The sequence below is a fragment of the Hemiscyllium ocellatum genome, chromosome 3 (assembly GCF_020745735.1).
Source record: "Hemiscyllium ocellatum isolate sHemOce1 chromosome 3, sHemOce1.pat.X.cur, whole genome shotgun sequence".
Taxonomy (NCBI): Eukaryota; Metazoa; Chordata; class Chondrichthyes; order Orectolobiformes; family Hemiscylliidae; genus Hemiscyllium; species Hemiscyllium ocellatum.
The window spans coordinates 143,822,658-143,838,184 of record NC_083403.1 but is presented as its reverse complement, the minus strand read 5'-3'; the positions used below and the strand labels follow the sequence as shown (position 1 = coordinate 143,838,184).

Genomic DNA, 15,527 nt, shown 5'->3' with positions numbered 1-15,527 from the left:
TATATCTACCTACTTAACTATCTTCCTATCCATCTATCTATCTGTTTACCTATCTTCATATCCATATATCTATCTACCTATCCTTCTATCTATCTATCTATCTATCTATCTATCTATCTATCTATCTATCTACCCATCTATCTATCTACCTACCTATCTACCTATCTACCTATCTACCTATCTATCTATCTATCTATCTACCTATCTACCTATCTATCTATCTACCTATCTTCTTATCTGTCCATCCATCAATCCATTTGTCTATCTACTTACCTATCTACCTATCCATCTATGAAAGAGTAGAAAAGCAGTTTGACTCTATCTCCTAACATTCATTATGGGCTCTGAGGGGAAATGGGGTGTCATTTCTTGAAATACCTTAAAGATTAATTCTGATATCTCTCGTTGCAAAAGCATGCATGTTCTGTTTATTGTGTGTTGACATTTGTGAAGCATAGTACTTCAGTGACCGCAAACTTTTAATAGGTTGAAAATAATCCTGCTTAATGTTACTAAAATCATCGCAAAGTCTTTAATTTAAAACGGCTGCCGGCCACTTTAGCTGTCTTAGAGTAATTCAAAAGATCATATTAAATCATGTGAAGTCTGGAAGGATTATAGTGACTCCACAGGCAGGAGTATATATTGATTTCAAACACAATTAATTGAGACTTCTAGGTATGTAACAGTATTAAAGTGAAAACAATATTTGATTTAAATTTCATTTTTTGCCAAGTTTTGTTCTTTATGAATGAATAAGTAGAATCCAAGAAAAATTTGGTAACACTTCAACTAAGTTTTCGAAAAACTGTTAGATTTATGTAAAATTGAAATGTATTTTCACAGGTCCCTTTGTCTTTGTAATCCATCGATTTAACAGGTTAGTTTCCTGAGATATGCAAAACCATTTGGCTTTAGGAACATGGAGTATCGACCTTGAAGCTTGACATTATCTGATACAAACATCACCCATGTTTATTTTAACAATCCTATTTGAATTGTGACATGTAATGGGATGAAATTAAAATGGCTGTTTATAGTCTGTGAAATTGGAACCCTAAAAATAGCATTATGATGAGATAAAGAGAGATGGGTGAAGGTTGAAGTGGACAGAGACCATTTAGACAATAGACAATAGGTGCAGGACTAGGCCATTCTGCCCTTCGAGCCTGCACCACTATTCATTATGATCCTGGCTGATCATTCCTAATTAGTATCCGCTTCCTGCCTTATCTCCATAACCCTTGATTCCACTATCTTTGAGAGCTTTATCCAACTCTTTCTTAAATGAATCCAGAGACTGGGGCAGAGCATTCCACACAGCCACCACTCTCTGAGTGAAGAAGTTTCTCCTCATCTCTGTCCTAAATGGTCTACCCCGTATTTTTAAGCTGTGTCCTCTGGTTCGGCACTCACCCATCAGCAGAAACATGTTTCCTGCTGCCAGAGTGTCCAATCCTTTCATAATCTTATACGTCTCAATCATATCCCCTCTCAGTCTTCTAAACGCAAGGGTATACAAGCCCAGTCGCTTCAGTCTTTCAGTGTAAGGTAATCCCTCCATTCCAGGAATTGACCTCGTGAACCTACGCTGCACTCCCTCAATGGCCAGAATGTCTTTCCTCAAATTTGGAGACCAGAACTGCACACAGTACTCCAGGTGTGGTCTCAACAGGGCCCTGAACAGCTGCAGAAACACCTCTTTGCTTCTATACTCAATCCCTCTTGTTATGAAGGCCAGCATGCTATTAGCCTTCTTCACTACCTGCTGTACCTGCATGCTTGCCTTCATTGACTGGTGTACAAGAACACCCAGATCTCTCTGTACTGCCCCTTTACCTAAATTAATTCCATTGAGGTAGTAATCTGCCTTCCTGTTCTTGCCACCAAAGTGGATAACCATACATTTATCCACATTAAACTGCATCTGCCATGCATCTGCCCACTCACCTAACTTGTCCAGGTCACCCTGTAATCTCCTAACATCCTCATCACATTTCACCCTACCACCCAGCTTTGTATCATCTGCAAATTTGCTAATGTTATTGCAATATCATTAACATATATTGTAAAAAGCTGCGGTCCCAGCATGGATCCCTGAGGTACCCCACTGGTCACTGCCTGCCATTCCAAAATGGAGCCGTTTATCACTACCCTTTGTTTCTTATCAGCCAATCAACTTTCAATCCACGTTAGTACTTTGCCCCCAATACCATGTGCCCTAAGTTTACTCACTAACCTCCTATGTGGAACTTTATCAAAAGCTTTCTGAAAGTCCAGGTACACTACATCTACTGGATCTCCCTTGTCCATCTTCAGAGTTACATCCTCAAAATATTCCAGAAGATTAGTCAAGCACGATTTCCCCTTCATAAATCCATGCTGACTCTGTCCTATCCTGTGACTACTATCCAGATGTGCCGTAATTTCATCCTTTATAATAGACACCAGCATTTTTCCCACCACTGAGGTCAGACTGACTGGTCTATAATTTCCTGCTTTTTCTCTCCCACCTTTTTTAAAAAGTGGTATAACATTAGCCACTCTCCAATCCTCAGGAACCGATCCCGAATCTATCGAATTCTGGAAAATAATCACCAACGCATCCATGATTTCCCGAGCCACCTCCTTCAGTACCCTGGGATATAGACCATCAGGCCCCGGGGACTTATCAACCTTCAGACCTAACAGTCTCTCCAACACCAATTCCTGGCAAATACAGATTCCCTTAAGTTCAGATCCTTCAGCCACTGTTACCTCAGGGAGATTGCTTGTGTCTTCCCCAGTGAACACAGATCTGAAGGACCCATTTAATTCTTCTGCCATTTCTTTGTTCCCCGTAATATATTCCCCTGTTTCTGTCTTCAAGGGCCCAATTTTAGTCCTAACCATTTTTTTGCCTTGCACATACTTAAAAAAGCTTTTACTATCCTCCTTTATATTATTGGCCAGTTTACCTTCATACCTCATTTTTCCTCTGCGTATTTCCTTCTTAGTAATCCTCTGTTGTTCTTTAAAAGCTTCCCAGTTCACTATTTTCTTACTTATCTTTGCTATGTTATACTTTTTCTCTTTTAACTTTATATGTTTCTTAACTTCCCTCGTCAGCCACGGCTGCACATGCCTCCTCCTGGGATTTTTCTTCCTTTTAGGAATGAACTGATCCTGCAACTTCTGCATTATACACAGAAATATCCACCATTGTTCCACCACGGTCATCTCTGCTAAGGTATTGCACCATTGAACTTTGGCCAGCTCCTCCCTCCATAGTTCCCTTTATTCAACAGAAATATTGTCACTTCCGACTGTACCCTCTCCCTCTCAAATTGCAGATTGAAACTTAATGTATTATGGTCACTACTTCCCAATGGCTCCTTCACTTCGAGGTCTCTGACCAATTCTGGTTCATTACACAATACCAGATCCAGAATTGCCTTCTCCCTGGTCGGCTCCAGCACCAGCTGCTCTAAGAATCCATCTCTGAAGCACTCCACAAAGTCTCTTTCTTGAGGTCCAATACCATCCTGATTCTCCCAGTCTACCTGCATGTTAAAGTCCCCCATAACAACTGTAGTAACATCTTTACCACAGGCCAATTTCAGCTCCTGATTCAACTTACATCCGACATCCAGACTACTGTTGGGGGCCTGTAGATGACTCCCAAGAGGGTCTTTTTACCCTTAGTATTTCGCAGCTCTATCCAGACTGACTCTACATCCCCTGACTCTAGGTTCCCCCGCGCAAGGGACTGAATATCATCCCTTACCAACAAGGCCACCCCACCCCCTCTGCCCATCAGTCTGTCCTTACAATAGCACGTGTAGCCTTGAATATTCATTTCCCAGGCCCTGTCCACTTGAAGCCACGTCTCAGTTATCCCCACAATATCGTATCTGCCAATTTCCAAAAGAGCCTCAAGCTCATCCATCTTATTTCTAATGTTTCGTGCGTTCATATACAGTATTTTTAATTTGTTACTGCTCTCACCCTTCCCATCAACCCCTATTCCACTCAACCTTACAGCATGATCCCTTTCCGAGTTTTCTGCCTCATTGATACCGTTGTCTTTCTTGACTTCTCTTGTTCTAACTTTCCCTTAAATTTCCTTTTTAAACATCCAGTTTGTCCCCTCCCCCCCCGCTACTTAGTTTAAATGTAGTGATGTTGCAGTAGAAAACCTGCCTGCCAGAATGCTGGTCCCTAACCTATTAAGGTGCAAACTGTCTCTCTTGTAGAATTTATGTTTATCACAAAATATACCCCAGTGATCCAAGAATTTAAACCCTTGCTTCCTGTACCAGTTCCCCAACCACACGTTCAAGTCCATTATCTCCCTGTTTCTGGCCACACCAGCCCGAGGAACTGGAAGCAAACCGGAGATAACCACCTTGGACGTCCTGCTTTTCAGCCTTCTTCCTAGTTCTCCAAAGTCCCGCTGTAGTATGTTCCTCCTCTTCTTCCCGACATCATTTGTGCCGACATGTACCACCACCTCTGGCTCTTCACCCTCGTCCTTGAGGATTTCCTGCACTCTGTCCGTGATGTCTTTCACCCTGGCACCAGGAAGGCAACACGCCATCCTTAAATCCCGTCTGCTGCCACAAAAACCCCGGTCAGTTCCTCTCACGATGGAGTCCCCTATTACCACGGCTCTGTGCGATGTCCGACTCTTCCGCTCTGCCTCTGCACCAACTTTTGATTGACAGACCTGGCCGCCTTGTGAACTGGCAGTGTCATCAGTCTCTACTGTTTCCAAAAGCTTCAACTTGTTCCTGACAGGTACTTCCCCCGGGGTCTCTTGCACCTGTCTCCTCTCTGCCTTCCTCAACGTCTGCTCCCTTCTGGCATGATTGGTGTAATAACCTCGCTGAAGGTCTTGTCCAGAAAGATCTCGTTCTCTCAGATGAGCCTAAGGTCCTCGAGTTCTTTCATCAGCGCTGCAATATGCTCGGTCAGTAGCTGAATGTGCACACACTTTCCGCACATGTACGAGCCAGACACACCAGAGTCGTTGACCTCCCACATCAAGCACGTAGCGCATTGAACCAGCTGGGCAGTCATGTCTTCACCCTCTTCAACTGTGGCGTAATCACTTCACTCAACCTCCTTCTCAAAGACTCCTGAGCTGAAGCCTCACTCTTAGATTAAAAACTTCCTTAGACCCTCATCTTGTAGCAAGTCTGTGGACTCTTAATTTAGGTTAGAGGAAGAGGGAGGGAGGGAGACCTTACTTTGTAGGACGTGGGGTTTAGAACACACCCACTCTAATAGCAATCACTTACCTTCCTGACCGGCTTTGCGCTCCGCCTGAACTTCCGCCCAGCTCCCGCCGCTCTCTGCTGCGAAAAAGCATTTCAGTCAGAATGTTGTTTTATCTATGATGTGTATTTTATAAAGCCTTGTTTTTATATTCTGAGTAAATTTGAGGGGATACTAACAATCAATGAATGAGAAATGAGAAGGCAATCTTTGTAAACACATGAACAAGTAACAATAGTGGTATGCTGAAAATGTGTTGCTGGTTAAAGCACAGCAGGTTAAGCAGCATCCAAGGAACAGGAAATTCGACGTTTCGGGCATAAGCCCTTCATCATTCCTGATGAAGGGCTTATGCCCGAAACGTCGAATTTCCTGTTCCTTGGATGCTGCCTGACCTGCTGTGCTTTAACCAGCAACACATTTTCAGCTGTGATCTCCAGCATCTGCAGACCTCATTTTTTCCAATAGTGGTATGGCCTAGCTTAGCTCACCCATGCAGAAAAACTGTCATCCCCAACCCCAGTTAACAATCTCTTAAACAGCACAGTGATTCTTGTTTTCACTACCTTACCTGGAAACAGTTTTCACTCCATTCGCATGATGCTGTGTTCTAGAATGTTGATATGTCCAGAATGATGATCGGAATGGGAAGAAGCTGGAAAGCGAAAGATTGGAATTGGAGATTTTGCAGGCTAACAGGTCTGAGCTAGATTTGGGTCATGTGTCAAGTTGATGGTTGGGAAAGGAACTGATCCAAGACCCCTGTCTCCCAGAGGCAAATGAGAGTAGTTGTTGAGGGAGTGATGGGATAGGAGCAGCATGTGGCAGGACAAAGTGGGGTTAGGGCTGGAAAAGCACTGGAACTCACAGCTGTGAGGGTCACACAAGTTAGAAAGGACAAGAGGATCAATAAACACCTTATACTAATGGTATTTCACTCGGCAGTAGTAATGAGGCACAGATTGTCCCTGTTTGTGAACACCGGCGGTAAAAATTTGGGCGAAGCTGATGAACAATTGATCAGGGATTGAAAACAAGTTTTGATCCAAGCTGAGGAGAACGCAGAAAATCAGTTAGTGATTACTGTGTCAGGTCAGGCATCCATCAATAAAAAGAAACAAAGCATGTTCATTATTTTATAATGTTGCATCAAAGCAAGTTTTAGGATTGAGTTTTTCATAACTAGTGCTGTGCATTTGCTGTGATACAGTTGCTTAATATTGTGATTGAGGTGTGGTCTTATTGAAGTTTTCCTCAGCTGCCTGCAGCAAGATTGGAAAATCTTCTGAGGGCCACGTATGGAAGATATAAATTTCTGGTTTGAATCACATGTCAATGTCCTTTTACACCTCTGGAATACAACATTAAATAACTTAATAATTAGTCATTGTAAATGCAAAATCATCAAACTGCTTATGTTTGTACAGTGTTCCAAGAAAGCAAATAAGATAGCACTAAACCTGTAACAGGGAGTGATTACCTAAACTTTAAGGATTTTAATTGAAGTGTACTTTGGGATTAAGTAAGCAGAAAACTATTATTACCAGGTTAGAGGTTTACAGATGAATTATTTTACATGGTGGTTTATTAGTAATGTCTCATTTCAAGAAAATTATGTTCTAAAATATTTTCTCGTAACCAAATATAAACATTCCCCCCCCTCCCCAAGGGAAAACAAGCTTTCTGCATCTTCCCTGTCAACTCCCTGAACAAATTTTTAAAGTGCCAAGAAAGTTGTCTCTCGTTCTTCCAAACTCTAATGAGTACAGACCTAATCTACTCAAACGGCACATAAAACATTCCCTCCATACCTGGGATCAGCCTGGTGAATCTCCTCTCGATTGCCTGCAATCCTTGTCTATCTTGCCTTTGATGTGGACCCATAACTGTTCGCAGTATTCCAGCTGTGATCTGCCTCGTGCTTTTTGCAGAGGTTTAGCAAGCCCTTCCTATTTTTATACTCCATTCCTTTTGAAATTATGGCCAAACCTTCTGTTTGCCTTCCCTATTATCCAGTGAGCTTGGATGCTAATTTTTCATGATTCATGGAAGAGGCCTTCCTAATTTGTCTGTGCTGCAGATTTCCTCCTTTTTATAAATTTAAAAAAGCTTTTTACCATGCTGGCAAGTTTATCTTCACCATCTATTATTTTCTTGGTCATCTGTTTTCAAACTTTCCCAAACCTCTGCCTTACCATGAATCTTTGTCATGTTTCATATTTTTAAAACTTTGCTCCATTCCCAATGTTAATTTCCCTGGCGAACCATAATTATCCCCTTCCTAGAATCCTTCCTGAGCTGTGAACTATTTTCCTAAATGTTTGCCATTGTTCCTATGCTGCTCAGTATCTTTCCCAGTCTACTCCTGCAACCCTGCCCTGATTTATTGGTAATTATCCCTATTTAAGCTGAACATATTTATTTCCATTTCAAGTTCTTCCCTATCAAACTGAAAGCTAAATTCTACCATGTCGTGGTCACTTTTTCCTAGGGGATCTTTCACTCGATATCATTTACTAAACCTGTGAAAATATGACTAACTGCTCACCCCTCGACAGAACAGGAGAAAATAAAGATTCTGATCATTTTACCATCAAAGTTGTGTGTGTATGAAGCTACCGCACATTTCACATGAAAGCTGTACCCTTTAAGATGCTCTGTGAGCATAGCTGCACAGAAATATTTAAAAATAACTCCTGCAGAAGTCAATAGACATACACACAAGGAGAATACTATGAGATAATTGCACATAATGTCAGTGATTTCCCATTACAGAGCTATGAGGATTCTCACATTGATCTGTGGAGGTTAAATTGCTTTTAAATAATAAAATCAAATAATTCAATATTTCACAATGAGTAAGGAAATGCCAATTATTTGTTTAATTTGCCTTTCACTTGGTTCATGAATATTCCCTAAATTGTGACTATCGGACGAGACAGTGGCCTGGATTGTGTGGTTAACTGTACCAGCAATCACCATTACAAATAGTAAATCTAACAGCAATCTCCAGAGTCTGCTCAAGTGCAGTTAAATTCAGAAATCTGAGCACTGCTGACCAGGCTTCCCTGCTCTGACAGCTCTCGGAGTGATTTAGCGTTCTGCTGCCTGATTGCTGTCGGATTATTGTGTTTGCCTCATCAGAAAAAGTTGTGGTTTCTCCATTCACATTGGTGTGAAATGTTAATGATTGAGGTGGGTCTTAATTACTGTCAACCATTGTCCCTGCCATCTGAAGATTCTTTTAAAAAGTTTGAATTGTCCTTTCCTTAAATCTTAATTATTGTTGGGGTTTTGTGAAGAAATTAAAAATGTCTCTGCCTCTTTTATCTTTTGCCATTATTGTATTCCATTTAAAATCTGGCATTGAACTTAAATATTCTGAATTTAACTTTTCGGGTTTGGCTATTTAAGGATTCCTCAATCTGTTGTTTTGGTTTTGTTCGCTGAGCTGGGAATTTGTGTTGCAAACGTTTCGTCCCCTGTCTAGGTGACATCCTCAGTGCTTGGGAGCCTCCTGTGAAGCACTTCTGTGATGTTTCCTCCGGCATTTATAGTGGTTTGTCTCTGCCACTTCCGGTTGTCAGTTCCAGCTGTCCGCTGCAGTGGCCGGTATATTGGGTCCAGGTCGATGTGTTTGTTGATAGAATCTGTGGATGAGTGCCATGCCTCTAGGAATTCCCTGGCTGTTCTCTGTTTGGCTTGCCCTATAATAGTAGTGGTGTCCCAGTCGAATTCATGTTGCGTACACCAGCTATCCTGAGTAGCCACATACACAGATGACAAGCAACATGAATTCGACTGGGACAACACTACTATTATAGGGCAAGCCAAACAGAGAACAGCCAGGAAATTCCTAGAGGCATGGCGCTCATCCACAGATTCTATCAACAAACACATCGACCTGGACCCAATATACAAACCACTGCAGCGGACAGCAAGAACTGACAACCAGAAGTGGCAGATACAAGCCACTATAAATGCCGGAGGAAACATCACAGAAGCGCTTCACAGGAGGCTCCCAAGCACTGAGGATGTCACCTAGACAGGGGACGAAACGTTTGCAACACAAATTCCCAGCTCGGTGAACAGAACCACAACAACGAGCACCCGAGCTACAAATCTTCTCACAAACTTGGAATTCCTCAATCTGATTTGTTGCAGAGACACACCATTGCGTGTCCTGTACATACAGGTCCCAGATCTCCTGAATGCCATGCAGTGTTTAGTTTCTGATTTCCGTAAGTTACAGTACATAAGCCTTCTGGGCAAGTGGAACTCAAATCCAGCGAGATTAATTTACCACTGTCCACAAAATATGAGCTATTGTCTGAGAAAATGTACATTTAAGTGGATATGGTGCATTTTCATAACTCATATCTGCCCTCACATCTGATAGTCAGTGAAAGTTACTGTACTCTTCGGTTCATCTGAATACACAACTGCTCCTTTATTTTGAAATGAGCCAAACGCTCATTCTATTTTCAGTGAGATGAACTTGTGATCAGATTTGATTTATTCAAGAGTAAAGAACAGAGATTTTATCTGTTGCAAAGCAGGAAAGAAAAGGATTTGTGGTTATGAAAGGTACTGGAGAATTATATGATACCCCAGAATGCTTCAAAGTCAATAATGTACATTTGAAATGTATTTAACATTGTGCATTTCAAAAGTGGCTTTTTCTTCTGTAAATTTGATTAGTTAAAATGAATAATTGTTCCTCTCATCATTTTTTTTCTTTGAACAGAAGATCATTTATTGAGGAACCACAATTAATTGAGTAATTAATTAATTAATTGTGCAGCTCATTTGAGAATGAATAGTTTTGGAGCTGTGGATTTTTATTCCCTAATTATGTTTGTATTTGGCTAAATGTGACAGGAAATCTTAGTGTAGTGCTGATGGAGAAGTACCAAATCTATAATGATGAGAGTTCCACTTGAAATTGTACTCTAAGGTGGAGTTGAGCTGTGTCAACTTCAATAGATGTCAAAAACATCCTCAAAGTCAACGATGCTTACAGGCTGTAAAGTTGTAGCCTCCTTGTGCCTGCAATATAATGGGTGTCCAGTCACTCAGGGTACATCATAATGCTTTGGTCGTTAAATGTAATTATGATTTTGTAAATGTAATTTGTGCGAAGCTTTGAGACTGCTACAATGTGTGAGGAATCGAGTGCAGTGCACTCATCTCAATTTGTGTTTTATGACAAATAATAAATTGTAAAATAGTGAAGGTTAGGTGGTTTCAATGGTTTTGTGCCAAATCAGTTAATATCATTTATTGTGTTTTTATGATACATTGATAAGCACTAATTGGAGACCAGTAGTTCTGTTGAACACAGGGCAGAAAGATGCTGCCATTAATACAGTACCCACCCAGAGATACAGGGAATTGCTGAATCTTAGACTAGAGGGGAGTGATGGCACAGAGGAAGCTGCCTGTCAATGGGTGCTCTGCCTTTCCTATCTTTACAATGATAGGTCCTTGGATCTCATGCTTTGAACAAGGGACTGCTACACCTCAGCCAAGGAGCTTGCAATAAGACACACCAGGAGTAGCTTGTCATGTTCCCTGCATGGTGAACACTTTAATACATTCCCATCCCCAGACACACCTTGGGTTCCTACCTGCCATTCCTCCATCTGATTAAATGCCTCCCTCCAACACTACCACCACATTTGCATATTATTCCACCCAAAATCTCACACCTGAATTTAGTTGTGAAAGTTTATTTTTCAAATGGACTTACAATATGTAGCTTTATCAAGGAAAATTCGAGTAGGTTCAGAGGGTTTTGTTTAATGTTTTTCATTGTTGTTCAGTGGAAATCAAAAATTGCCTGTTTCTGTCTGATTGTGTTGGTACGACATCACCACATTTACATCTTTGGGAATCTTAAGAATGGATGTTGACAGTTGTTCCAGGAGTTGTTTTACTTGCTCAAACGTTAGGAATGTTTTCATACACTGAGTGAGACATTTGGTCTTTGTTTTTAGTCATGTGTCTGGGTGACCATGAGGCAGACAAATCCAATTTCAGGGCTTTATTATCAATGTTCTATAAGAGGTTGGGGAGAGGTTGAGAGGTTAGGGTGAGGTTGGGAAGAGGTTGGGTAAAGGTTGAGGAGAGGTTGGGGAGAGGGGGAACAGGTTGGGGAGAGGTTGGGAAGAAGTTGGGGAGAGGCTTGGGAAAGGTTGGGGTGAGGTTTGGGAGAGGTTGAGGAAAGATTGGGGAGAGGTTGAGGAGAGTCCTTCATAGTAACCTCAGCCAGAACAGGAACTGAACCCACACGGCTGGTGCCAATCTGGAATTCCTGATGAAGATCTTATGCTGTAAATATCGATTCTCCTGCTCCTCGGATGCTGCCTTTGAATGCAGCATGAAGGGACACACAGCGCAGCAACCTTTCTCACTCAGAGGGTGGTGTGTGTGTGGAATGAGCTGCCAGAGGAAGTGGTGGAGGCTGGTACAATTACAACATTTAAAAGGCACCTGGATATGTATATGGATAGGAAGGGTTTGGAGGGATATGGGCCGGGTGCTAGCAGGTGGGACTAGATTAGTTTGGGATATCTGGTTGGCATGGACAAGTTGGACCGAAGGGTCTGTTTCCATGCTGTACATCTCTATGACTCGATGATAAGAAACAAGACAAAACAATCCAGCTTGTGTGCAGTTCTGGTCGCCATACTATAGGAAGGATGTGGAAGCTTTAGAACGAGTGCAGAGGAGGTTTACCAGGATGTTGCCTGGAATGGTAGGAAAATCTTATGAGGAAAGGCTGAGGCACTTGGGGCTGTTCTCATTGGAGAAGAGAAGGTTTAGGGGAGATCTGATAGAAGTGTATAAGATGATTAGGGGTTTAGATAGGGTAGATACTAAGAACCTTTTACCGCTAATGGAGTCAGGTGTTACTAGGGGACATAGCTTTAAATTAAGGGGTGGTAGGTATAGGACAGATGTTAGGGGTAGATTCTTCACACAGCGGGTTGTGAGTTCATGGAATGCCCTGCCCGTATCAGTGGTGAACTCTCCTTCTTTATGGTCATTTAAGCGGGCATTGGATAGGCATTTGGAAGTTATTGGGCTAGTATAGGTTAGGTAGGATTCGGTCGGCGCAACATCGAGGGCCGAAGGGCCTGTACTGCGCTGTATCCTTCTATGTTCTATGTTCTATGTTCTATGTTACCTTATGCTTGCTTCTACAGCCTCTTGGCAGAAGCTTTGGCATGTTATTGTTCAGGACATCAAACATGGCTGACCAAGGGACACTCTCATTCTCACCATCTGCCAGAGGTTGATCAGAAGGATTCACAAGTTGGTAATCCACACAGTTAGCTGCTTTAGGAATGCTCTATCCATTGATAATAAAGCCCTGAAATTGGATTTGTTAGGAGCAGATTGTTTATCATCTTAGCCATTCCATTGAGATCAAACAGTACCAAACTCCAGTCTTGCACTGTTGTACGTTGAGTTTGGATTTGAAGATTTATAGGATTTCTGATTTGATGTGAGTCACTAATATTAGAGCTGCAATGTCTGTCAATCTCTCAGCTGACAAAGATTCCAGTCATGTTTATGTTATTTGTGGAAGTTGCCAAAAAATAAAAGGTGAACTTCTGAAAAGGTTCATTTTAATTGTTTTTGAATTTCTGTGCAGTGTTTTGGACAGTCCAAGCAGGCTGGATGAGGAACACAGGCTGATCGCTCGGTACGCTGCCCGACTCGCTGCAGAAGCTGGAAACACAGTAAGTAAGAGAGGCCTCCGGCCTGGTAGTCTGATGGTAACACTGGACAAGTCCGATCCCAGAATGAGACTTGGTTTCATAGCTGAAAAGTTTTCTTTTTGTTTACCGTGGAGGTCAGTGACCGACACATTGACAAGATGTTGCTGACATTTCTAACCAAAGAACATAAAAGTTTGTTGCACGGAAGAAAAACACAAACTACTTTTCAAATATTTCTCCAATAGTCTAATGAACTCATTGGAAAGAAGCATTCATCACCTTTAGTGCAACAATAATCTTGCACTCGAACTCAGTGCAGCACCACCCCTATCCCAATGCTGAGGTGCTTTCTTCAGCTGGCCTGGCTATAAGTTATTTCCTTTTCAGCGAAGTTCTGTGCACTCACAACAAACATTACTCAGCTCACCATTACTCTGGAAAACATGTTCCTTAAACTCATGTCAACAGCTTTTTAGTCTGCCATTGGCAAAGTGCAATGTCACAGGAAAATAGGCCAGTGATGGGTGGGTATTCCTGAGTCTATGTACAGTATATACAGTACAGTAGTACAGTATATTAGAAATGATCTACTACTGGAGGGAGTTCAGAAGAGATTTGCTCAGCTGATTCCTGGGGTGAACTGGTTGACTTATCAAGAGCAGCTTAGCAGATTGGGCCTTTGTTTTCATTCGAGTGAAGAATGAGGGGTCATCTTACTCACATCAAATCAGAAATGCAATAAACCTATAAAACCTCAAATCCAAACTCAACATACGACAAGATTCAGGGTGAGCATAACAGGGTAAGGATGAGAGCACGTTTCTACTTATGGAGGGGAGAGGCCTACATTGAAGGCATTGTTACAGAATAATGGGGCACTCATTTAAAACTGAGTCACAAAGGGAATTCTGCTCCCAAAGAGTAGTTAAAATTGTGGAATTCTCTACTCAGTGTGCTGTGGAGTATTAGACCCCTGGAAGAATTTAAAGAGCAGTTGGTAATGTTTGCAAAACCAGGGAGTTAATGAGCTGGCCTGAAAGGGGACAATAGACAATAGGTGCAGGAGTAGGCCATTCTGCCCTTCGAACCAGCACTGCCATTCATTATGATCATGGCGGATCATCCTCAATCAGTATCCTGTTCCTGCCTTATCTCCATAGCCCTTGATTCCACAATCCTTAAGAGCTCTATCCAACTCTTTCTTGAAAGTATCCAGAGACTGGGCCTCCACTGCCTTCTGGGGCAGAGCATTCCATACACCCACCACTCTCTGGGTGAAGAAGTTTCTCCTCAACCCTCCCCCTTATTTTTAAACTGTGTCCTCTGGTTCTAGATTCACCCAACAGCGGAAACATGTTTCCTGCCTCCAGAGTGTCCAATCCTTTAATAATCTTATGCGCCTTAATCAGATCCCCTCTCAGTCTTCTAAACTCAAGGGTATACAAGCCCAGTCGCTCCAGTCTTTCACTGTAAGGTAATCCCTCCATTCCAGGAATTGACCTCGTGAACCTACGCTGCACTCCCTCAATAGCCAGAATGTCTTTCCTCAAATTTGGAGACCAGAACTGCACACAATATTCCAGGTGTGGTCTCACCAAGGTCCTGTACAGCTGCAGAAGGACCTCTTTGCTTCTATACTCAATCCCTCTTGTTATGAAGGCCAGCATGCTATTAGCCTTCTTCACTACCTGCTGTACCTGCATGCTTACCTTCATTGACTGATGTACAAGAACACCCAGATCTCTTTGTACTGCCCCTTTACCTAAATTGATTCCATTTAGGTAGTAATCTGCCTTCCTGTTCTTGCCACCAAAGTGGATTACCATACATTTATCCACATTAAATTGCATCTGTCATGCATCTGTCCACTCACCTAACTTGTCCAGGTCACCCTGTAATCTCCTAACATCCTCCTCACATTTCACCCTGCCACCCAGCTTTGTATCATCAGCAAATTTGCTAATATTACTTTTAATACCATCATCTATATCATTAAGGTACATTGTAAAAAGCTGCGGTCCCAGCACTGATCCCTGCGGTACCCCACTGGTCACTGCCTGCCATTCCGAAAGGGAGCCATTTGTCACTATTCTTTGTTTCCTATCAGCCAACCAATTTTAAATCCATGTCAGTACTTTGCCCCCAATACCATGTGCCCTAATTTAGCTCACTAACCTCCTATGTGGGACCTTATCAAAGGCCTTCTGAAAGTCTAGTTATATAACATCTACTAGATCTCCCTTATCCATCTTCAGAGTTAAATCCTCAAAAAATTCCAGAAGATTAGTCAAGCATGATTTCCCCTTCATAACTCCATGCTGACTCTGACCTATCCTGTTACTGCTATCCAGATGTATTGTAATTTTGTTCTTTATAATTGACTCTAGCACTTTTCCCACCACTGAGGTCAGACTAACTGGTCTATAATTCTCTGTTTTCTCTCTCCCTCCTTTCTTAAAAAGTGGTACAACATTAGCCACCCTCCAATCCGCAGGAACTGGTCCTGAACCTATAGAACATTGGAAAATAATCACCAAT

The 15,527-nt window shown here is 42.0% G+C and overlaps 1 protein-coding gene across 6 annotated transcripts in view; it reads left to right on the top strand.

Annotated features, from left to right (window-relative positions):
* Nucleotides 1-15,527, top strand: part of dtnba (dystrobrevin, beta a) — a 540,419-nt gene that overhangs the window by 354,654 nt on the left and 170,238 nt on the right. For all 6 annotated transcript variants that reach the window (XM_060822037.1, XM_060822040.1, XM_060822034.1 and 3 more), the window contains one exon: nt 12,923-13,010. In XM_060822037.1, coding sequence (XP_060678020.1) covers nt 12,923-13,010 — 88 coding nt within the window. The remainder of the gene's footprint in view (nt 1-12,922; nt 13,011-15,527) is intronic.